The 23,676-nt window shown below is 38.5% G+C and overlaps 3 protein-coding genes across 4 annotated transcripts; 2 read left to right on the top strand and 1 right to left on the bottom strand.

Annotated features, from left to right (window-relative positions):
- Positions 1 to 1,659: 1,659 nt before the first annotated feature.
- rab4a (RAB4a, member RAS oncogene family) lies at positions 1,660 to 8,226 on the bottom strand. Of its 2 annotated transcripts, none has more exons than XR_003690983.1 (8): positions 7,621 to 8,226; positions 6,528 to 6,608; positions 6,137 to 6,251; positions 5,604 to 5,666; positions 5,368 to 5,522; positions 4,846 to 4,941; positions 4,011 to 4,177; positions 1,660 to 3,348 (listed from the first exon to the last, which is right to left on the bottom strand). XR_003690983.1 is itself a non-coding variant. In XM_028564702.1 (8 exons), the coding sequence occupies exons 1-7, from the start codon at positions 7,634 to 7,636 to the stop codon at positions 4,062 to 4,064; spliced, it is 642 nt and encodes a 213-aa protein (XP_028420503.1). In that variant the 5' UTR covers positions 7,637 to 8,225; the 3' UTR covers positions 1,660 to 3,348; positions 4,027 to 4,061. The 2 variants fall into 2 exon arrangements, 1 of the variants encoding a protein (XP_028420503.1); XM_028564702.1 differs by having other exon boundaries at positions 4,027 to 4,177; positions 7,621 to 8,225.
- On the top strand, positions 7,832 to 18,771 carry phf10 (PHD finger protein 10). The gene is made up of 12 exons (XM_028564597.1): positions 7,832 to 8,245; positions 9,325 to 9,434; positions 9,855 to 9,985; positions 10,274 to 10,357; positions 10,570 to 10,694; positions 11,648 to 11,797; positions 11,885 to 11,994; positions 12,175 to 12,319; positions 12,583 to 12,735; positions 16,390 to 16,498; positions 17,423 to 17,611; positions 17,884 to 18,771. Exons 1-12 carry the CDS (start codon positions 8,174 to 8,176, stop codon positions 17,979 to 17,981), a joined length of 1,476 nt encoding a protein of 491 aa, XP_028420398.1. The 5' UTR covers positions 7,832 to 8,173; the 3' UTR covers positions 17,982 to 18,771.
- A 490-nt stretch (positions 18,772 to 19,261) lies between these two features.
- psmb1 (proteasome 20S subunit beta 1) lies at positions 19,262 to 22,347 on the top strand. The gene is made up of 6 exons (XM_028575740.1): positions 19,262 to 19,528; positions 19,890 to 19,997; positions 20,358 to 20,439; positions 20,851 to 20,980; positions 21,243 to 21,349; positions 21,742 to 22,347. The coding sequence occupies exons 1-6, from the start codon at positions 19,428 to 19,430 to the stop codon at positions 21,925 to 21,927; spliced, it is 714 nt and encodes a 237-aa protein (XP_028431541.1). The 5' UTR covers positions 19,262 to 19,427; the 3' UTR covers positions 21,928 to 22,347.
- The last annotated feature ends 1,329 nt before the right edge of the window (positions 22,348 to 23,676 follow it).

Below are 23,676 nucleotides of genomic sequence, written 5' to 3'. Positions count from 1 at the left end.
AGGATGGGAGGCCTGTGCTTTACATTTGTTCATTTAACATTTTCTCAAAATCTTGGTTTTTGTTGTTGCAACTTTGAGTTCAGTATTTCTTACTATTGTAATGATTTAGTTTTTTCAGGTTTTTTTTTAAGTTAAACTTTAATATAGTTCAGACAAAAGTGTTAAACTGAGTGCAATATTATAATTCTGTGTTGAACTATTATAAGGTATCATATTTTGTCGAACAATGATTTGTTAGCGTTTTCTGGATACAACTCTTAAAAAAAGAAAAGAATTCTGCAAACCTCAAAAGTATATGTCAAATAAAAATTAAAATCTAAAAATGAAAGTCAACTCTAGGCTGGAACACCATGCTGATGTGGCTGGGTATTAAACCTCAATCAGTTTTACTACCTGAAACCCACCCAGTATGAAAAGCTGTCACTTACTGAAAGTTGGCATCAAATGTTCAGTCAGATTCCAGTCTTGTTTACTCTCTTTAATCAGATATTTACTGACTACTGATGCCAATTTTAGACAAGGTATAGTATTATATTTAATACTATACTTATACGTGTTTCTCTAGGTTTACTTAGTAATGTATCCATGAGATCCATCAAGCCTAAATATATATATATATATGTATGTATATATATATATATATATATATATGTGTATATATATGTATGTATATATATATATATATATATATATATATATATATGTTTGTATATATATATATATATATATATATATATATATATATATATATATATATATATATATATATATATATATATATATATATATATATATATATGTATGTATATATATATATGTATATATATATATATATATATATATATATATATATATATATATATATGTATATATATATATGTATATATATATATATATATATATATATATATATATATATGTGTATATATATATATATATATATATAGGCTTTATATATAATATATATTTATATTTATGTTCCTCACATATCACATTTAATTCAATTTAATTGACCTAATTTACTGATGACATAAGGGGTGTAACAATTACAAAATACTGTTGAGGTTAAATATTGTGGTGCAAAGTAGGGGTGGGGGGACAAATCAATACAGCATAGTATCGTGATATTTTCCGTGGCAATACTGTATCGATACACAGACGCCAAGTATCGATCTATTATATACTGTATGTGTTGGTCAGTTTGTCTGCTTGACGGTCCCATTTTGCGACGATAAAATTGAAGTGAGATTAACAAACGGAGAAATTTAACTTTTTAGATAAAACAGATATGGACAAAGTTTCCTTTTGGGGACATAATTTTACATTGGGACAAATTTGAAGTTTAAAAAAGGTAAATTGTGATATAGCGCAGAATATTGCAATATGTTTAAAATCGCAGTATCATATCGTGACATTAGTATTGTGATATCGCATCGTGAGGCCTCTGGTGATTCCCACCTCTAGTGCAAAGCTTTTAATAAATTACTTTTCCACCGGTCTGTTCCCTGTTATCTGTTCATCTCTACCAAACGACACGTATTATTCAGATCATTCAATTCAGATTCAATTAAATCTCTTTGAAGAAAGACATCAATTCACAAAAACTGTTTTTCAAAGACAATGCTATATTTGTTGTAGTTTTTTTTTTATTTTAAAAACATAGGCTTTTATCATACACAATAAATTAAAAATCCATGATATTCATAATGACAAGAGAAAAACAAACGTCCATAAATAAACAAAGGACGTGATGACATAAACACAACACGGCAGCCTGACGTGAAGCAGCCAAAGCCACTTTCAGATGAATTCTAATATGAAGTTTGAAGTGTGCTTGATTTCAAAGTTGGATGCATAATTGTCAAGGGGCAAACATGTAAAAAACAAACATGTTGCAACATGATGCTTGAATATACCTATGTAAAACACACCTCTAAATCTAAATATTTGAAAAATTCCCAAGTTGTAGTGTTTATTTTTGTCGAGAGCTTCATGTGGCTGAACGGAACATAAAAGTATCTTTGGAGACCAAACTCAAACACACATCAGATAGTTTCATACCATTTCTAAAACTTGAAATGCGTTAAGTTAGTATTACCCCACAGCTGGCAGAAGTCAGTGAGGTATTCATGTAAACAGGCATCATTTACAAATGAGAGGGATCAGTCATAACTGGAATCCTTTGGATCCTTTGGATTCAGGATTCATTTAACTGAATGGTGAACGCTGAATGTGCCATTGTAAATTAAAAGTTGACATGCAACTTTCAAACTCCAAATTATTTAAATTAAACATAACAGAAAGCAAAATGTATGCTCTAAATATTTCTTCTTTTTCAATCTATAAGCTTGAACATTAATAAAACAGAATTTTCCCACATAAACTTGTTAGTCTATAATGGTCTCCATATCAGCTTGTCCCATTTACAAATTAACATAACTGCTGCAAACAGTACTCCCCTTCTATATTGCTTACAAGTTGCCAGTGTATTGTAGCTTAACATGATAATAATACAGTGGAGCATGAAACAGATGCGGATATCTACTTTAATATACATATATCTCTTCATAATGTTCTCAGTTACTCTGATATTCTGTTGAGAAAACATGCGACAGTCTATGTACAGAAACACTGTACAGGGTATAAGATGCTGTAGGGAGATTCAGAGAGGCAGAGAGCTGTGTAAAGAGACAGGCAGGTAGGTAGACAGGTAAGCAGATGTGTAAGAAGGCAACAGAGAGAATGATGGGATGTAAACACCGGGTTGGATAGGTAGGAATTTGGTAGCTACATTGCCTGGGGCACTTTACTGGGAGAGAACGTGTGTAAGAACGTATACATGGAGTGCAAAATGCATGCGTAGTCGGTAGCCTGTTAGTGGTGTGAAACAGGTGAGCAGGAAGTTAACAGGCAATCAGAGCAGGTGGGTGGAGAGAGGGGGGGGATAGAGGATATATAGAGATGTGTAGAGAAAACTAAAATGTACTAAGTTGTGAGGTAAGCTGGTATGAGGGCAGATAAGTAGAAAGGTAGGAGAGGGAAGTTACATACATGTCAGTAATTCACATACTGATTGAAGGGCTGGGGAAGGTTTGGTCCAATAGTAGAGCAGAATGTTGCAGGGTGGGCGGTCTCTGGTTACTTTGGAGATGGTCAGAGAGGTCTGAGTGGGGGCGTGGCTGGGAGGTCTTTTGAGCTCTCTGCAGGTGCAGTCATGACAACAAAGGTTCAAAAGGTTCCGAAGGTTTTCCGTGCGAAAGGTCAAAAGGTCAGAGAGGAGTCACCAGCATAGCAACCTGAACCCTGGGTCCCCCGCGGCTGTTCTTCTCCTGGTCTTCACAAACCCGCCTGAAACACACACAAAGAGAGACATAAAACATTATAACATCGCTGTAAGCAGCCATGTTTGGGGAATGAGCAGAGGCGTATCAACAATTTGGAAGTATTGACCCAATAACAAACTCACAACTCTTATCATATTGGGGGAAGAATTGGAGAGGCACGACCTACTTCCGGTTTGCAAGCAAAAGGCAGGCTGAACCAATATCACGTAAGTGAAGTCAACTTCAATAAAGAGTAATTCTGGTGATGTTCTATATTTTTATTGTCAATAAATCCCGTAAAAAAGACCAGAAATAACAATGAATTGATCCAACTAACAAGTATCACAAGTGTAACCAAGGCCTGATATACTGTAGATTATTGCTCTCTCCGCAGACTTCCATTGTTGTTCAAAAACTATTAAAGCACACAAGTAAGCCACAGCGTTGCACTGGGTGTCAAAAATCTTCATAATGATGGAAACGGGCATTGTAGTTTACCTTGAGTCAATCCCACATTCATCCTGCTGCCGGAAATGCACATTTACTCCTGTTTGAGTAACGTTTCCTAAAAACTACAGTGCTCGCTGTTTTAGGAAATTATTCTGCCTTTTTTAATATGTGTGAAACTTATGTCTTTATGTCTAAAACAGCAAAAATATAATGTTATGATGCACACACAGTACAAACCCACTGGCTCTTTCACCTTGTCGGTGTACTGTGTGTTACTGGGTGCGTCCACTAGCAGCCACACTCCTGGGTGCCCTGCGCCTGAGCACGACGAGGCGAACGGAGCTGTCGTAACGCAGCGTCGCCATACTGGATACCTGAACCCATCCTCTCTGGATCCAGCTCACCTGAAAATAAGAGAGAAGATGTGAGAGAGTGGGCTTCATGTTGGGATCTCCACCAACTATGAAAACATGGCACTTTTTTTTATTGATTTTTAGCATTAAATTTGAAAGTTAACAACACGGTGCCCTTTGCATTTTCAGAAATAACAAACAATACAATAAATAAATAATAAAAGACACCATCTGTGCTAAAATAAGCTTGCATAGCCCATGGCTGTCACCTTACCTTTTTTGCTGAATCCCAAAATCCTGCCTCTGTATCCCTTTACTGCCCAAACATACCACCAAATATGAAGGGGCCTGCCCTGGATATATTTCTTACCCAATTCCTGTGCTATATTACTCCCAACACTTTGACATCCAGGACACTCCCAGAAATGTTGTCCCAACGTCTCTCTTACATTTAATACAAAGAGGAGAGGTCTGGTTATTCATTTTATCAAGTATAAATAGCATTATGTGGGATCTGTGGAGTATTTTAAATTGAGTATTTAATTGTTTTTTAATAATTAAGTTAAGTTGTTTCTGACTTTAACTATGACAATTCTCCATGAGACCTGTGACAGTGCTGGGTCTGGAGTCTTAACTAAGCCTTCCTTGTTGATCCTGTCAGGAAACGAAGCGATTTAGAGTCGGGGGTTAGGGTTATAAGAGAGGGTCGCAGTTCCTACCTGACTCTATCTTGTTGAGGATTTTCCGAGCGCACTGGACAAAGGCCTCTTCAACGTTCTCCCCAGTTAGAGCACTTGTCTCCAGGAACATCAGCTCTGACACACACACACACACACACACACACACACACACACACACACACACACACACACACACACACACACACACACACACACACACACACACACACACACACACACACACACACACACACACACACACACACACACACACACACACACACACACACACACACACACGTTATTTTAGCCCTTAGTCTTAACAATGCAATACATTTACTTTGAGCAGCATACTTCTTATCGGAACCCAAGTAAATGCTATCATTTCATAAAATTTCAAATTTAGGTGTTAATGACACGCCAAAAAAGTCCTTCCTCTAACAATAATAGGTCAATGCCTGGAGCTCTGTTCTAATGAGAGATACATTCCCCAACTATTATTAAGAGGTTATGAGTAGAACTATCAAAGCATCCCACTATATGACAAACTGTTGAGCCTACCATTCTCCTGAGCGAAGCGGGAAGCCTCCAGAAACGTGACCTCTCTGTCTGCGTCCAGGTCCTTCTTGTTTCCACATAGAATGATGACGATATTCTGACTGGCCAGCATCCTGGCATCACTCAGCCACGTGGTCAGAGCGTTGTATGTCTCTCGACTGCAGTGTACAGAGACAGACAGGTTACATTTTTAAAAAGAGAGGCGAATTTAAATCTTGTTTTGCGATTGGCTGATTTACCTGGTGATATCATAGACCAGCAGAGCTCCTGCAGCTCCTCTGTAGTAACTCCTGGTCACAGACCTGACACACACACACACACACACACACACACACACACACACACACACACACACACACACACACACACACACACACACACACACACACACACACACACACACACACACACACACACACACACACACACACACACACACACACACACACAAATTGATTATAAATTTGTTGAAAAAAAGAACCTGCAGAGGTCTTGTTAATAGTTAGTCCACCCTTGCTTTTGGGATAAAAACAAACATCGGTAATAACAGCACAAAACCTCACAGGAAATCAATGCGATCTGCCATCTTGCTACTACTGTTTACTTACGTTGTGCATACAAACTGTTGAAAAATCTGACTTAGATTCAAACACTATGCATGTGGTAGAAATAAATGACATATGAGCACAGGGTCCAAAATGTGTTGAGAAAGAGGGTGAGGGGATTACATTTGCCCTTAACCATAGGCAGTTATTTTGGGATTTTTCCCTACCTGAACCTTTCTTGTCCTGCAGTGTCCCAAATCTGCAGTTTGACCATTTTATTGACAACATTGATGATCTTGGAGCCAAACTCCACTCCAATCGTGTGGTTGGATTCATCCTTAACTGGAAAACAAAATAAAAAAGGGGTTCATAATTAGATAATTGCAACACATAGTGATGGTCTACATTGTATCTTTTCAGTGAAGAAAATGCACTGTACAAGACAAAGACTAAAATCATCTGGACTTTCTCTGACCTACATTTAAAAAAGCTGATCAAATTTTCACATGCTTATATGTGTTGATTTTTCATTACAACTACATTGCTGTTCATTAGAGGTCAGAGCAACTGTCTGTTAACAGTAAACAATGAACAGTATGTTGAATATTTATGACTTACATCTCTTCTCTATGAACTGGTGCAGCAGACAGGATTTGCCCGTTCCAGCATTTCCAATAACCAGGAATTTAAACAGGAAATCTGATGTAAGAAAACACAGAAATAGTGGTGCATACCAAACAAGCAAGCATGATTGTCATAACTAGAGCCAAAGCTGTGCCGATATTATCATACAATATTAGCTCATCACAGTTATATTGGTATCAACATAATAAATGCCATTTGATATCTTAAGAAGTTGCAGGACAGAAATGTCAAATATATGTTTTGCGATCATTTAGTGTAACTCACTATACACCATCATATAGTTTGTCTAAGAGAGGAATTGCCAGTTATTTGTAACTGTAAAATTTTCTGCTCAGTACACATCTTAGTCGCTTTAATAATTTTGTTTAATTGTATGCGTTTGTGTTAAATTACAAATAGCAGCAAACAATCATGATTTGATACCTCTTAAATATTGATATCAGTATTGCATACACACAGGAACAGAATACAGCATAGTAGTATATAACTTTGGGGTTTACAGAACACAGCACAGCTATCTATGCTTTACACATATAGCAGTAGTCTATGAGTAGCACTCACGTATGTGGTGAGACTATGTAACATCACAGTAGTATCCCAGCTCCACTTCAAAATCTTGATCATCCTAATGTAAAATGGTGAAGCTAGGACATCAATCCCTCACAAACATGGTTGTCACCTAAATAGGTATCCCATACAATCATTGTATTGTGTCTATTGTACATGATACACAGCTCAGTCAAGTCTTCAGACCAGCTCCATCACCCTAGCCCTGTCCCCCCTGGCGTCAGCTTCCTGTCCATTCCGCTAACCTCTGTGTGGATTTGTAACCTCACAACCTCAATACATTTTGCTCGCACAGCCACAGTAAAATACACTGTATAACCTCTGTGCCATTGTGTACGCTGACATGGCATTTTTAAGGCCAGCAGCCTTCGGTTAGCCTGTCAGCTATCTCTGTTTACGATGAGAAAAAAGCTCCCTCGGCACACCTGCCTCATCCTATCTCTGTGCCTAGCTACGTGAAGATGCTAACGGTGGCTACTTGTCAAAACAGCCTCCTTACCGTATGACTCAGACATCGCCTGTGTGGAGTTTTGACAGCAAAAAGGAAGGAAAGGAGAAATAGAAGTTGGATAGGGATAGCTAGCTAAGTAGTGAAAAATAGTCCTGCTGATGTTTTCCGCGGATTTCAGCTGATTTCCCCTCCGACTTCCCGTACGTGGCTTGTTGTTTTTTCAAAATAAAAGCAATCCAAACGGGCCGAGCATTGTAACTGCTTAAGACTGCCGTAGGGCGGTGCTGTTTAACCAGCTATCGTTACCGTAACAGTGTTTAGAGGCTTTTGAGACAGACTTTTTTGAAGATCATTTATAGCCTTAGCTAACATAATATTTAAATTACCAAATAATATAATTATTGTGTATAGAATTGAAACACCAATCCCAGTTAAGATGAAGCGAGAAAATAGCTAGTCCATTCACAACCTACCCTCTAGCCCAGGAGGTGGCGGACCTTAATGTTTGCCAACTGCCTGGCTGCCACAAAACTGTACAAGAAGAAGAAAACGAAGAAGCGGCTAGTGAGCTAGCCTAGCTGCAGGCTTGATTTAGAGAAATATGGCGGCTGTGCTTCCCGTCAGACCGCCCTGCGACAGCAACCCCGCTACTCCTGGAGCACAATCGATAAAGGTGAAATTTATATTCCGCACGAACAACACGAATAATAAATAACGTTAGCTCTGTCCGCGGAGCTCTGCACTCTTGCTTGCTCAGCTAACGGCTAGCTAGCTATCCAACGGCTACCTGCGTCCATGAATGACAACTGATGGCGATGTTAGCATCACCCCTTTGTTTTCAAGTGTGTGCTGAATGTTAGTGATGGTTTATATCTTCTGTGTCGTGCCACAAAACGTGTTATATGATTTATGTCCATATAAGAATTATAACGTCAAATTCTATTGATATGAGTGGTATGACAGCGATAACGCCAGCCCTTCTATGCGCCTCTGTTATCACTTTGCCAATACATGAATTACATGGTGTTTGTGCGCAATAAATGTCTCCTTGTGGAAAGACAGATATCCCCTCATTCTGCTGTAAAAGGACCACACTAGGACAGCACCTAACGTTAAATCTCCAAAAGTGAACACATTAATATAGACTATATAGCTTATAGTTATTTTTGAGTTTTCTTTTTCCCCTTTCCTCCTCGCAGACGAAGTATAAGGTAACTAGATTTTAAATGCACAATGTGGTTTTAGGAATGATGCCATTATGATGACAGAAGTGATGCTGAGGTTAAAAATGTACACACTTAGAGTAGTGTACAAATGTGTGCAACTGTGACAAACACCACCAACTGTACAGTATGTTCCTGTCAATTGTTTGGGTGATAATTATTTAGGAATCAAGGGCTGTGCTTGGATGGGTTGTAGGTCGAAATGATAAAGATTTTTAAGAGACACAAGCCAGATTTTGTTAAAGAAATAAATCAATGTGTCCGCTCAGAAGGAGCTACAGCGACATTAACATTATCCTGGGTTTATTAATAAACTCCCTGTGAACCCAGTTGCCCAAATGAAAACAAAGTGATTTTCTATACCTGTGGAAATGTCGAACCACAAATTAGATAGCTAAATACAAAGTGCCCCCTAAAGAGCAGTAGGTATTTATGTGAGTAAACACAGGCATGCTCTGTGGAATTTGCCAACATCATCACATTATATAATTGTTAAAGTCATAAACTGTGTTTTTATTTTCCTCTGTAGGAGGATGTTATAGAAGAAGAGTCCAATGATGGCAGCCAGCCTCCCAAGAGAAGGAGAATGGGTTCAGGGGACAGCTCTCGAAGTTGCGACACCTTCATTCAAGACCTTGGGTAGGTTGGCTTGATGCTTGGCATGGAGCAACGAATTAGCATTGCCAGGATTTGTTTAGGCAGTCTTGATAACTTAAGGGCTGACAAGGTTTTGGTTATAATTTAATATATTTGATGATGTATAATGTATTTTTACTGTTAACATGTATGTGATCCAACTGAAATACATAACTGTATCCCTCTTCAGTTTCATGTGTTCCCCCTCTACATACTTTATTTTAAAATACAATTTCCACATTATCTACATTGTGGTTTTTGGTTGAATTTGCCATGCTAGCTGGGAACCTGTTAGTCTCACCCATCTCCCTTTTTATATTCTCCATGCTTGTTAAGCAAAACCACCAAAGACTGATCTTTTATTTTTATTTTTTTTAAGAGTTTTAAATATCATCTCCTGTTGTCCCTCCAATCCCCTTCCAGCCCGACATATTTCCCAGCAGAGAACCTGACAGAGTACAAGTGGCCTCCAGATGACACAGGAGAGTATTATATGCTGCAGGAGCAGGTCAGCGAGTATCTGGGAGTCACCTCATTCAAAAGGAAGTACCCTGGTAAGACTGAAGTAAAAATATAAAACAGTACTGTACCTTTTTTAAAGGTAAAGTGTTCAAGGATAAAGTGGTGCTCTTTTTCTTAAAAATATTATTTATTCTATACTATAATACCATTTATTTGCTAGTACTTGTAAAAATACAAGTATAGGCATTGACTAGTAGCTGTGCTTAGTTGTTTGTCTGCTGTCATACAGCTGTAATGACACTTTTTTACATATGTTCTGACCTGAATGAAGAAGGAAGCTGTTCCTCGACCAGTGATGTTGTTGCTTTTTCACGCTGTAGATATGGAGAGAAGAGACTTGTCCCACAAAGAGAAGCTTTACCTGCGTGAACAGAACGTCATTACTGAAACACAGTGCACTCTGGGTAGGAGCCACACCTGACACTCTCAGACCAGAGAGAATTGTTTCACTTTGTTGAAATCCTAATGTTCTCTTAATACAGTGCATTTGGAGCGCAAATATCCTGGTGCCTTGTTTATGAGACTTACTCTGGAAATAATATTTTTTCTGTGCAAGTCATCCGTGTGCTTGATGCAGTCCAAGTGTGCACAGAGTGTGTCTTTTGTTTGTTTCCAGGTCTGACAGCTCTGCGGAGTGACGAGGTGATAGATCTGATGATAAAGGAGTATCCCACCAAACATTCAGAGTATTCAGTCATACTGCAGGAGAGAGAGCGGCAGAGAATAGCTAAAGAGTACTCTGTAAGTATACAAACAAGTAAAAAAAGAAATATCCTGGGGCTGATGGTTACTGTCTTTTTTTATTTTGGAGTAATGCATTTAATGAAAGTCCTCCACTGCTGTAAATATGTTACAATTGTAACATTGTTTTCCTGCCTGAAGATGTATATGCGTGAACCAACCTGAACCAATCCTCCTGTCTATTCTTATTCTTTATTTATAAAGGACAACACACATTAATCAACATTTCTGTAAATGTGCCAGTGTTAGCCAGCCGGCTAATTTTCAACTGTAGTCCTTTGGCCAGATGATTTTAGACCAGAGCAGCAGGAAGCAGCAAGACATTAGTACAGGTTAAACTATACAGATAGCAGTCAACAAGACACTATAAAGACCACTAAAACAACAGATAAGCTTTCTCAGTTGGCCATGCAGAGCTACAGGAAGCAGCAAAACATTAGCATAGCTACACATCAAAAGGTATCCACATTCAGTATAAGAAGCCATGCAAGCATCAGAACACAGCCAAGCAACATAGACCTAAGCCTTCTTCTAGCACTGTTCAACCATGCAAAGCAGTAACAAGCAATAATGAAAAGATGAAATAGGCTGCATCACTCGTGAGGGATGCGTTAATATAGCACAGGTTAATAAGAAGGTAAAATAGTTAAAATACAAATTAATTATTCATACATACCCAAGAAATGCAGGAGCCTGTCTCTTATCTTTCTATTCTCACGGCATCTAAGTGAATGGAGTGATTGTTAGAAAATGTATCCTTGTGTGTCTCATTAAACCTTTAGAACACTGTGAACTGAACACTGCTTTGTGTCACTTTGTTCTCCGAGCTCGCCAAGCCAGTAGGCGATAGGATACGAACCACAAAACAATCATGATTGTATTGTTTCCTAACATCCCTGTCCATATATGTACATATCTCTTACTGTACAGTCTTTGTCTGTTGTCTCTTGTAGCAAATGCAGCAGCAGAACCCTCAGAAGGTGGAGGCCAGCAAGGTCCCTGAGTACATTAAGAAGGCAGCTAAAAAAGCTGCAGAGTTCAATAGCAATTTCAACAGGGAGCGTATGGAAGAGAGGAGAGCGTACTTTGACCTTCAAACACATGTGAGTCCAAAGCGGTGCTTCAGCTAACTTGGTGAGATTCTACAGGGATTTAGAAAAAGAGCTTTGTGTTTTTGTGTGTTTTCTCAGATTATCCAGGTGCCCCAGGGCAGGTTCAAGGTGCTGGCTCCAGACCTGACGAGGACAGGGCCTTACCCTGTGGCTCTCATACCAGGACAGTTCCAAGAATACTACAAAAGGTACACACTTGGATAATTGCTTTGCTTACAATTGGCCTCTATGTATTTAAGATAATAAACTCAAAATGATGTTACCTTTTCCTGAGTGAAACTGTGTTTTCTGGATAGGCTTTCAGCTTGCATTATTTATCGCTGTGCTGAACGTTTTACCCTGATGCATCATTGTGTTGTGAACGACAGGTACTCTCCCAATGAGCTGCGATACTTGCCACTGAACACAGCTCTGTTTGAGCCTCCACTGGATCCAGAGCTCCCTGCGCTGGACTCAGAACCAGACTCAGACGACGCAGAGGATGGCAAGGGTGATAAAAAGAACAAGTCATCTGTAAGACATTAGGCTGTATACAACTACTCTAGTAACCTATCCGTTTCAGATCAACCGTCCATCCTAGATTAGTGGTACAGATGCTTTGTGGTAGAAGGTTATTATGCTGATGTGCAAGCAACTGCATGGTATATTCTAGGTCCCATGTCAGAATCATTTACCTTTTTACTAAACTTGACTCAGATAATTAAATACATTATTACACATCACTCTTAACCCCTTTGTCCTTCACTCTTCCTCCCTCCTCTTCTCTTTCTCTACAGGACAGTTCTTCAGGCAACACATCAGACGTCGAGAGCCAGGAAGGAGGAGGTAGACTGGGCAACAAGGCCAAGGCCAAAGACAGGACATCCACGCCGGGCAAAGATGGCAGCCAGCGCCATTCTGCCTCCCACAAAGCCACCCCAGGGTACAAGGTAGAGGACAAAAGCACCTGAACTCTTCTCCAACAACAGCAGCAGCACTTTTATACCCCCTCCTCTTCTTTCTACTGCTACCACTCCCTTACTCAATCCATTCTGCACCCATCACTTTCTTCACTTTGTTCTCCGGCTGCAACAGTTTGTCAGCTTTTCAGCTGGGACAACCTGGTACACACACACACACGCACACACAGAGTCTAACACTGGGGGTCCTGTCTTCAGTTTTTGTTTTTATGATTGCCACATGGCTTTTTTTTCTCTTCGTACCAGACTGTGAGCAATAAGAACATTTTAAAGGAACACTTCACTTGTTTCTTTTTCACTGCACTTTTTGGGGTTTTCAGCGAAGACAAATTTGAACTTTTTTAAGTTTTTCCTTTTGAATGTCTTTAATATACCTCTTGTCTGTCCTCACTTGTCAAAAAAAAAAAGATACTTCCTAGACAAGTATTTGGATGTTGGCTGCTAGTTTTTCTGTTTCATTTTTGAAAAGAAAAGTCATTTTGTTACTCTAATATAGAAAATATAAACCACATACAATTTGTGGTTGCTTTGAAAACGTAGTTGATGTTAACACTAGAGAATTTTAACATTTATATCTGAAGTGTAGAATGCACTAACCCTAATGTTTTAAGTGTTTATTGGTATGATAATATGCTTTGTTTATACACCATGTGATGTACTGTTAATCTGTTAAGTATCAAACAGTTGTTTGACATGGGGTTTACCTGTCCCTATAATGTCATCTTGGAGAGATGAGGCCATGCTGACCTTGTTCACACTGTTGCTGAGCTGAGCTGAGCTAGAAGTAGTCTATATGCTGTCTGTCTAGGTTTTTGACTCTGCTGGACAAGCCCCACACCAGCTTATCTTTCTTTAACACCCAGTCATGGCATGTCTTTGGTACTCATTTTAAATACATGCATTGAATTTAATCTAAATGTTCAAAGGACTGTATATGGGAAAATAGCATTATTTCAGTCCACTTGTTCCCTACAGCCCACTGTGCTAGTTGATTTGTGTTTTTTTTTTTGGTTTTGTTTTTTTCCCGATCCTCAGCCTTGCAGAAGAAAATTTCCAAAACATCAAATTTGCTAATACTAGTATGATGGACCTGGGTAAGTCCAGTTAGGTTCAGCTCAGCTTTGTGGTGTGGGCATGGTCCTTGCTAGTGTCTGTTTAAAACGGCTACCCATTTTAGTGGGTTTAAGTTTGACTTAACTTCAACTTGACTATTATTCATCAGATCATTTTGCATATGCTTTTGATCCCACAGACATAGCATGTTGGTAGCCAGAATTCACTAGAATTAGTCAATAACATAATGTACCTGTGCTGTATCAATTTGTGATGAGTACAAAAAGACCTAGATGTGTAATAGCTTTCAGGCATTTCTATATTGGGGGGAAAAACGCAGTATACAAAGGTCAAGTATGTAGGATCCATTATTTAGTAGCTCTGGTTAACATGACATGTTAATGATTCCAGGATATTCCAAGATTATACATAGATGAGACATTATGGAGATACAAATATTCACTGTGTAATGCAGTTGCATACAATAATATTATATTAATCACATTAACATCAGCTGCAGCAGATTATTTCTGACTATTAGTATTTTATTTTATTTTAAGAGTTTCCCTTTATTGCTTTTGGTCAACCCAAAGTGTGCGGTGCTGGTTTGATTTTCAGAAGGAGCTCAGAAAGTTTTTATGTTGAATGTCAGATATATTGAATTAAGGAATGATTGATGAGGGCCATTGTTGTCATGAGGTTGAGTAGAGTTCAGTTTCACTCGATAATGTACATCATTTGGCCGAGACAGATGGGAAGTTGTGAGGCACAGCTAACAGGTTGGCATTACCCTAACACTTATTTACATTATAGACATCTCAATTAAAGTGAAAACATGATGTTTAAACCATACGATCCACCGATCTAAAATCTGTGTGGTCAGCCAGTACAATGTTCCCACTTAATTGTGTCTCAGTATGTATGCCTCTGTGTCTGAATTATACGTAATGTTTAGAGCTATATGACTCCATTTAAAAAAAAAAAAAAAAGCTACCAGATTATATAAAGCAAACATGCCTGCAAGTGAGTTCTCTGAGAGTTTTTTCTTTTTATGTGCATAATATACAGCATTTCTTTTGTTGACCAAATTCAGTTAATTTAGAATAAAACAGGATTCAACCTCATGAACTGCTCATGTTCTATTTTTCTGTGTGGATGTTTCCACTGAAGAGACGTGTTGGCATTAAGCAGACTCATTGGACCTAATAACGTTGGCTGGACACTGCTTGTAATGTAAGCATTTCATGTGGCCACAAATACATTTTTACAGTTATAAAGAGTCAGTTTACAATAGCAGTTGGGGCGATCCTTCCACTAATGATTTCAGTAATCCAATGAGGCCAAAGGGATGAACTGTTGAATTTTAAGATAGAAATATTGGTGTGTGTATTTGCATATGTATAGTGAGTATGTATGAAAATGTACACAAGGGGCTGCGTCCAGCTCTAACTTTTTCTTATTTCCCTCTCCTGCTGCTGTCTGTCTATTAGTTTAGTTCTCTGCTTTGTTTCTAGTCCTGGATTTTCATCATCCCCAAACCATGTCCTTTATTGACCCTTAGTTTTGTTCCCACGGCTATTAAGTGTAACCTGCTCACTTCCTGTCAGAGGGGATTTTAATGAAGGTTGTCACTATCTTGAGGATTTAGTTAGTCATGTTTACCTCCTGAATAACAGGAAAGTAAAGTTAATTTTATAGATTAGATTTGGTTGATTTGGGGGATACTACTGTATCCTAAGGAATGCCGTAAAACAAACTCACCTTAGCACATACATATTATTTTATGCTCTTCAGTTGCACCAATTGTGTTAACTTGTTGAACGTTTGAGTCACATTGTTGATTTTAGTTTAAGCTAAGGCTGTTGCAGTCCAAATATAAAATATTGATCAATCATCCTTGTTTTAATTATGTGGCTTCCTGTAGAGGGGTTAGTTTTAAAGGGTTAAATGTTTTACCTTGGTGACATCCTGATTTAAATGGCCCCAATCCTCCTTATCTTCTGCTCTGGTTCTTTCCTCTCTGAACCGGTTGCACTGAAAGTTATGATGTTTAGAAAGCAACTGCCAGATCCTTAGTCAGTCAGCTATGCCAACACTACAGTGACAATAAATCTAACGTTGAGTACAGATGCCACATGCATGCAAGAGGGTCTTGTTAGACACCATACACTGTTCTTGTATTTGCACCCTGAGATAAGTTTTAATTGTCTGGTACTTTGTACACTGTTGCAGTTTATTGTGAAGAATTGGGTTTAGTGCTCTGAGGCCCAGTAACCTGGGGATGCTCCTTGCCACAAAGACTAAAAAGTAACTAGATTGGTAACATTTAAAACTATCAAACTTTGTTGGACGACAGCTTTGATGCCAAGTGATGCAATTTGTGTTTAAAGTGTTTAAACCAATCAATATAATGTAATTCATGTATTATGCCACCAAAAGTAGAAAAAGACTTCTTTATACAAGATAAAGTGCTCTTTTTATTTTTTCTCCAGGCATTGAACATTTGTTTAACTATTTTGTCCATGACTGAAGGATACACATGGTTTTTATAGCATTATTCTGCCCTTGCAGCCTAAGGTCATTCCCAATGCTATATGTGGCATTTGCCAGAAGGGTAAAGAAGCCAACAAGAGGGGCAAGCCAGAGGCTCTCATTCACTGCTCCCAATGTGATAACAGCGGTAAGTTCACACAGTTTCCTGTTTTTATATTTAGTTTTTTTATATATACATCTGCACAATTTAGCCACTTTTAACGCCATGTATTTGTTTTTGTATAAATGATCCCCAGAATAAAATGATTAACCTAAGCAGTGACCATAAATCAGTTGTCCCTCTGACTCTAATTCATCATTTAACATCAGTGGTACATACAATTAACAGATGATTGAAGTGATTATCATTGACTAATGAACCATCTCTTATCAGTGAAAGTAAATGTCCAGTTGTCCATTGTACCACAAGCCAACTTAATTTCATTGTGTATAAGCAAAGCAAGTTTTATACTTTCACGCAAATGTTTATACTGCCTTGTTTATCTGCTGTGAGCGTTGACATTTAGAAAGAAAAGCTTGTGTAATTTCAAGTAATATATAATTCACTTCAAATTATCAACACTGACTTTGTGATTACAAAGTAATTTGTGGATTAAAAGAATGTCTGTACAGCTATTCATCTAAAGACCGGATCAAACCTGACAGTTAACGACAACATGGAGAAAAAAAGCTATGCATGTCACATAATCATTAAACTAGTTTGTTTTAGGATAGTCCTGCTTAATATCAATGGGTATCTATAACTGTATATGTTTTAAGTATTTCTGACAATACTTTGAAGCTTATTTTAGAATAGATGTGAGTAGATTCTAGAGGTTTCTTTTCTAATGGTGGTGTCTTCATGTGTTGAAGTCCTCTGAAATAACAGGACAGTGAATTCACGTGTGTGGATGTGCCTGTTCACCTTATGTCTGAATTTGTGTCTTTTGTGTTTTTGTCTTCCTAATGTGTGTCTGTGTGCATGCGGTGTGTACTTATTTCTGTGTGTATGTGTGGCTGTGTTTATGCATGTTTGGTTCTGTGCATGTGAATCTGTGTCCGAACAATTTAGGCCACCCAACCTGCTTGGACATGAGCAAGGAGCTGGTGGGTGTGATCCAGACGTACTGCTGGCAGTGTATGGAGTGTAAGACGTGCACCGTTTGTCAGCAGCCCCACCATGAGGACGAGATGATGTTCTGCGACAAATGTGACCGAGGGTACCACACGTTCTGCGTAGGCATGGACTCTATACCTACTGGTGAGTGGACGCACATGCACACACACACACACACACACACACACACACACACACACACACACACACACACACACACACACACACACACACACACAGGCAGACAGATACACAACCACTTACTTGACTTGAACAACAGTCTTGATCGGCATTTCACTCGGTGACAAACAAACACTATGAGAGAGCACATTCACTTAGTGTATCTGCTTTAAAAAAAAATTGGTTTCGTCTTTGTCTCTTTTATAGCAATTCATTCATTCTCTCTGTCTCCTCAGGCCTTTGGGTATGTGAGGTTTGCGACAAAGATTTCACCACACCCAAGAAGAAGGGAGGAGCCAAAACACCTAAGAAGTCCAAGTCAGCTCAAAAATGATCAACAGCGTCATTAACCACGATACGTTGACCAAATTTCGACACAAATGCACATTAAGTCATTTGTTCAATCATTTGCAGAAGCTAAATAATGTTGACAGCCAATCTGTAAATCAAATCCATCCAAATGTACTGCACTGGATCCTGTGATCTGCTAACCACTAACAGCCAGCAAAGTCATTTCTTCAGTCAGAAATTTGTTTTAGTCTAACAAATGGTGCTTTTGATCCTGTACTGCTGAAAAAAATCACAATGTCAACGAACTCACTGATGTAATTTAGTTACTTTCAAAACATTTTTGTATGGTGTTGTATTTTTAATGAACATTTATTTAATGCGGCAGGCCAGTATAAAGCAACCAAATTTAAGTCTTGTCTTAAATGATGACATGGTGCTTGTGGTTCTGTGTGATGAAATGTATTAGACAGTGGCTGTGATCGACATCATGGCTGCAGAAGCTATTTATGCGAGTCTTGATTACTGAAACAAAGTGTCTCAATTTACATGTATTGATTTTGATGTCAACCATCCACTATTGATTTTTATACAAAAATGTAACCACTCACTGCAATTACATTGAAACTAACTACCCATCAGCTATGATTAGTCAACTGATATTTTTGCAGTCAGCTTGAAAGACATTTTTGTATTATTTTTTTTAAATGATTTTTGAATTTTGTATTGTCTCTCAGTAAGCAAGAGTTTGTTTAAGAAATGTTTGGTGCTAATGTCATAGTCACTGAATTATTAAGTCATAATTTGTAGGGTTTTTTTTCAATAAAAAAATACTTTAAAATACTCCTATTATCTCTTACCTATTGTGTACGGTGTTTAATTGAATCCCAGTTTTGATTCCAAAGAGCAAAACAATCTTTAGTGTGCTGAAAAGGTAGATGTGTACTGCTTAGTTTTTTTTTGTCACATTTTACCTATTGAACTTATTAGTGTTTGAGCCTTTAATGGTCCTTTGGATGTTTGAGCGAAAAATGTGCATGAAATTGAGTATTTTGGGAATTATTTGTGGTGATTTTAACGTTAGTAAGTTTTGATGCATTCAGTTATTGTACAGATAATTTAATTCATATTAATATCATTGTCAAGACATGTCCCATAGATCTTTTTGGTCTAACATACAGTCCAGCAAAACTGGAATGTGCAATTATTGGTATCTTAATTTTAAGTGACCTACAAATAATAAAGAATGACCTAATTCTAAAAAAGTGAAATTGTCAGAAATAAAATGGTCAAACCTGGCCTCGCTCCAGTCTAGCGCCCACTGGGTCGGCTCCTGCTCTGCGTCGAACAGCCTGTGCGGGGCGCTCCCGCTCAGATTACATCTGAACACGCGGGTGTGATGACAGTAAAAGAAGAGGCTGCCATATTGCAGTGATACAGCGAGTTTACCGGACTAACATATCTTTAACACCGTTGTTTTCCTGCAATTAAAATGCTTTCTTCTCATACGTTTGAAGACCCGGGGAAGATGAGAGATTATCATTATACTGGTCCAGTAGAGCACCGGTTCTCACCATACTCTTTCAACGGAGGGTTAGTATGAATTTCCAACCGCTGTCTGGTTAGCTAGCCTGCTAGCTAACGTTTACATCCAATTGGGCTGTGCTAACTAACGTTAGCTAACTAAATGAAACTAAACAAAGGTGAAGTTGATTAAAAGTATGCGAACAGAGCAGACTTTCTTTGTCCAGGACACAAAGCTTCCTCACTTAATCTTAATATGCAAATAGATAGAGAAAAAGATAGTGATTAGCTAGCTAATAACAGTTTCAGTTTCGAAACCGTAGCTTAGCTTTTGTTAGCAAGTGTCTGGGACAACAGTCCATTTTCCTCTCTCTGTGGTGAGGTGGTTTATAAGATTAATGAACTACTCTGTGTTGTGTTCCCTCCCTAGAACCGTACTAGCTGTTGCTGGGGAAGACTTCGCCATCGTAGCCTCAGACACCAGGCTGAGTGAAGGCTACTCAATCCACAGCCGCGACTCACCAAAATGCTACAAGCTGTAAGTTTGCACCGTCACTTAACTCCACTAACAATGAAGGGTAGATCGGCCGGTATCAAGACACCACATGTCAATCTTTAGCTGGTCCATCACCTATTACTTTCATAGTTCTGTGTGAATGTATTAAAAGCCTTTTATCAGTTACATTTGGAGTGCAACCGCTGAAGTCACTGCAGGTCTGCTCAGATACTCTTTTACGATGGGGAGTGTAGTTGGTTCCTGCTCTGTGCTCAGCGACTAGCTTTAGCAAAGCACCAGTTGGTATCTAAAATCACTTAATAGCTACATGAATCTTAAACCAGTTGAACATTTCAGTATGCTGATTGTCACTGTTTTTTTGTGTGCTTCTTCCCCTCACAGGACAGACACAACTGTCATTGGCTGCAGCGGTTTTCATGGCGACTGCTTGACTCTGACGAAAATCATTGATGCCAGACTAAAGGTGCAGAAAGGTTTTTCTCTCTTTAGTCTCATCCTGAAGGAAAACAGTGGCACATGTGTAGGCGGCTTTAAAAATGATCTAATTCTGCTGACTGTCCTGCCTCTGCTTGCACACCAGTGTCTGTTGTTCGTAATGGTATCCAAGACAGAGTTGACATAAGGCAGATATTCTGATGTGCCTTGTTGTCCTTAATGATGACATTTTATATTTTTTTGTTTTCAATCAGAATTATCCTAAAAATCTCTTACAGTAAAATATCTATCTCTAATAATGTCCAGTGTCACAATTAACAATAAGGACATCATCCTTGTTACTTTTCTTTAAGTGAATTGCGTCCTGCACCCCTACAAAAGATCTACAGTGGATGTCGCAGGTTACTTAATTGTTACTAACACCCTGCCCCTCTCTCAGATGTACAAACACTCGAACAATAAGATAATGACCAGCGGCGCCATCGCAGCCATGTTGTCCACCATCCTGTACGGCAGGAGGTTCTTCCCCTACTACGTCTACAACATCATCGGAGGACTGGATGAACATGGTATGTACTTCAATGCTGCTGACATTAAGTAAATGTGTCACTTTTGTATGCATACGCTCTGGATTGTATGCTCTGGAGCTACATGTTTAGGCTGTAGCTATGTTTCTTGTATGTGATGATTGTAGGGGACAGGGAATGTTGCCTGATATTGTGCTTCATTGTATCACACGCTAAGTTTGTGTTTTTTGGAAGTTTTTAAAGTTTTGACTATGTTCTTTGTAATAACAGTTTTTATTTGTAATCTTTCATATTTCTAATGTAGGCAAGGGAGCAGTGTACAGTTTTGACCCAGTGGGCTCCTACCAGAGAGACACCTACAAGGCCGGAGGATCGGCAAGTGCCATGCTACAGCCACTTCTGGACAACCAGGTAAATATTACCCATTGCATGCTGACCTTTTGTTTCCATAATCCCACTATGTTTATGTCATCAGTAGGGTTGGGTACCTAACTCGTCCTTATTTTTTGTAAGGTGTAGAATGTTCTAAATAACAAAATGTTCTAATTTTAACAATTTTGAAATTGAGAAGTTTGGACTTAATTTTTTACAACTGAAATTGTAAAATATATAAATAAATAAATAAATAAATAAATATAGCAAAATACTGAAAAGGGTACTGAAATCCAGGTACCAGTATCAGTTGAAATGTGAACGGTACCCAACCCTACTCATCAGGTATTCAGACAATGCAGTGCTCCAACCAAGTTTCCTTACAAAGGGATGCTTACGTCGGTCTCTCTTTCCAACACGTCCTTCCACAGATTGGTTTCAAGAACATGGAGGGTGTACAGCATGTTCCTCTGACTCAGGAAAAGGCCGTTCAGCTGGTCAAAGATGTTTTCATCTCAGCCGCAGAGAGAGATGTCTACACCGGAGATGCCCTGCGGGTCTGCATCATCACTAAGGAGGGCATCAGTGAGCAGACTGTACCACTGAGGAAGGACTGAGGAGGGATATGTTCCCCTTTCTTTGCTTTTCTCTTTGGTCTGTTCTTTCCACATTCACCTGTTGATTTTGGCCCCTTTACAACAAGTTTCTTAAAATAGGAGTGTTGATCCAGAATATGCTTCTAGTGGCCTCTTGGTCAGGCTTAATCTGGGGAGCGGATTTTCCATTTTTTTATATCCACTCACAATTTCCATCATTTGAAATCAACCCTTTTCTCCTGTTTACCACAGTTATTGCCTTCAGTTTCTGCTATTATTCCATCCTTGTATTTGTGCTCTAGCAAACTTATTCTAAATCAGCACTCCTGTTCACTCATTCTTCCTAGAGTCATCCCCTGTTTAGATTTTTCATTATGTCTAAGAAGGATACATACCTTGCTGTTCTTTTTACATTCTTAATAAATGTAAAGAATTGAAAAATTGTGTCTTTTTGTTTGTTGCATGTTCTACACACATGGACACGGGATGGACACACTCCATCTCGAGTAGCTTGAGCTTTTTACAATGTTGTCTTAAATAAATAAGACCTATTGGCATATTGAAGTATTACTATTCTCTCCTTAAAGACATTGATCTTTGTCCAGGATAGCGTTTCCTGAGTCAGTAGCATCTGCCAACACCATGCTGAGCTGAGGGAACCAAAGCCACACTGACCTAATCTACTATAATATATTATACTTGGACAAACTGTATCCATCAGGTGGACAGTTTTTTATTTTACGACGTTGAGACTGATGGACTCCACTTTCTTGATTAAAATCACTGGTGTACACACCACTGATTTGAATTAGAGCAACACTGTTGTCCTTATGTCTGAAATGAAATGTTCAAGTTTTGTGCAAGTAGTTTGTCATTATTTGGTTTGATAGTTTTTGTTCACGATTTTTGAGGACACTTTTACACATTGTTCTAGTCATTGGGAAGGTCGAGCCTTACTGATTTGTTCTCTGGTCATCTCATGAGCTGAAATGCAAGATGATTTCAGTTACAGCAATAAACCTGCTTGCATCTACCTGTTCCAGGATTGAGGACCACTGCTCTGCATTCATCCATCCATGTATGCATATCCCCAGAGGTCTAAGTGTCTTTAATTACTACCACAAGTTACAGCAGGTTACCTCACTAATAAACGCGTCTTAGTATGCACAGTGTGCTTGAAATGAACAAAAGCAGACGCATCATGCCTTTAATTAAAACACGTCATTTTCATCTAAAAGTTACTCCTATAGACTGTAGGCCTCTCCCACTACAGACACTTAGATCTGTCATAGCAGAAAAAATACAGTTAAAACTAATATGATGGCTGCATTCCATTTAGATGTCCCAGTTTCACAGTTATGTATAGTGCAAGTGGGTTCAGTGGAATGGCTTACTGGGATACTTGCTGAAGATAGGCTGTCATTGGTAAATTCAAAACATCTGCCAAGAAATAGGCCTACTGTATTACTGCTATCGTATTAACATAGCTTCATAGTTCTTAACTATTAATAACTTGTGGGTTTTGTGTATCAGGCTGCAGACTGTTTTGTTGGTTCCCTTTTTCCTGCAGTAATAATAATAATAATAATTCATTACATTTATACAGTGGGGGAAATAAGTATTTGACCCCTTGCTGATTTTGCAGGTTTGCCCACTTACAAAGAATGCAAAAATCTACAATTTTAATCATATGTACATTCTAACAGTGAAAGACAGAATCCCAAAGAAAATTCCAGAAAATCACATCATATGAATTTATTAAAATTGATA

The sequence above is a fragment of the Perca flavescens genome, chromosome 1, assembly GCF_004354835.1.
Source record: "Perca flavescens isolate YP-PL-M2 chromosome 1, PFLA_1.0, whole genome shotgun sequence".
Classification (NCBI taxonomy): domain Eukaryota; kingdom Metazoa; phylum Chordata; class Actinopteri; order Perciformes; family Percidae; genus Perca; species Perca flavescens.
Note: the sequence above shows the minus strand (reverse complement) of the source record. Positions and strands in the feature narration are given on the sequence as shown.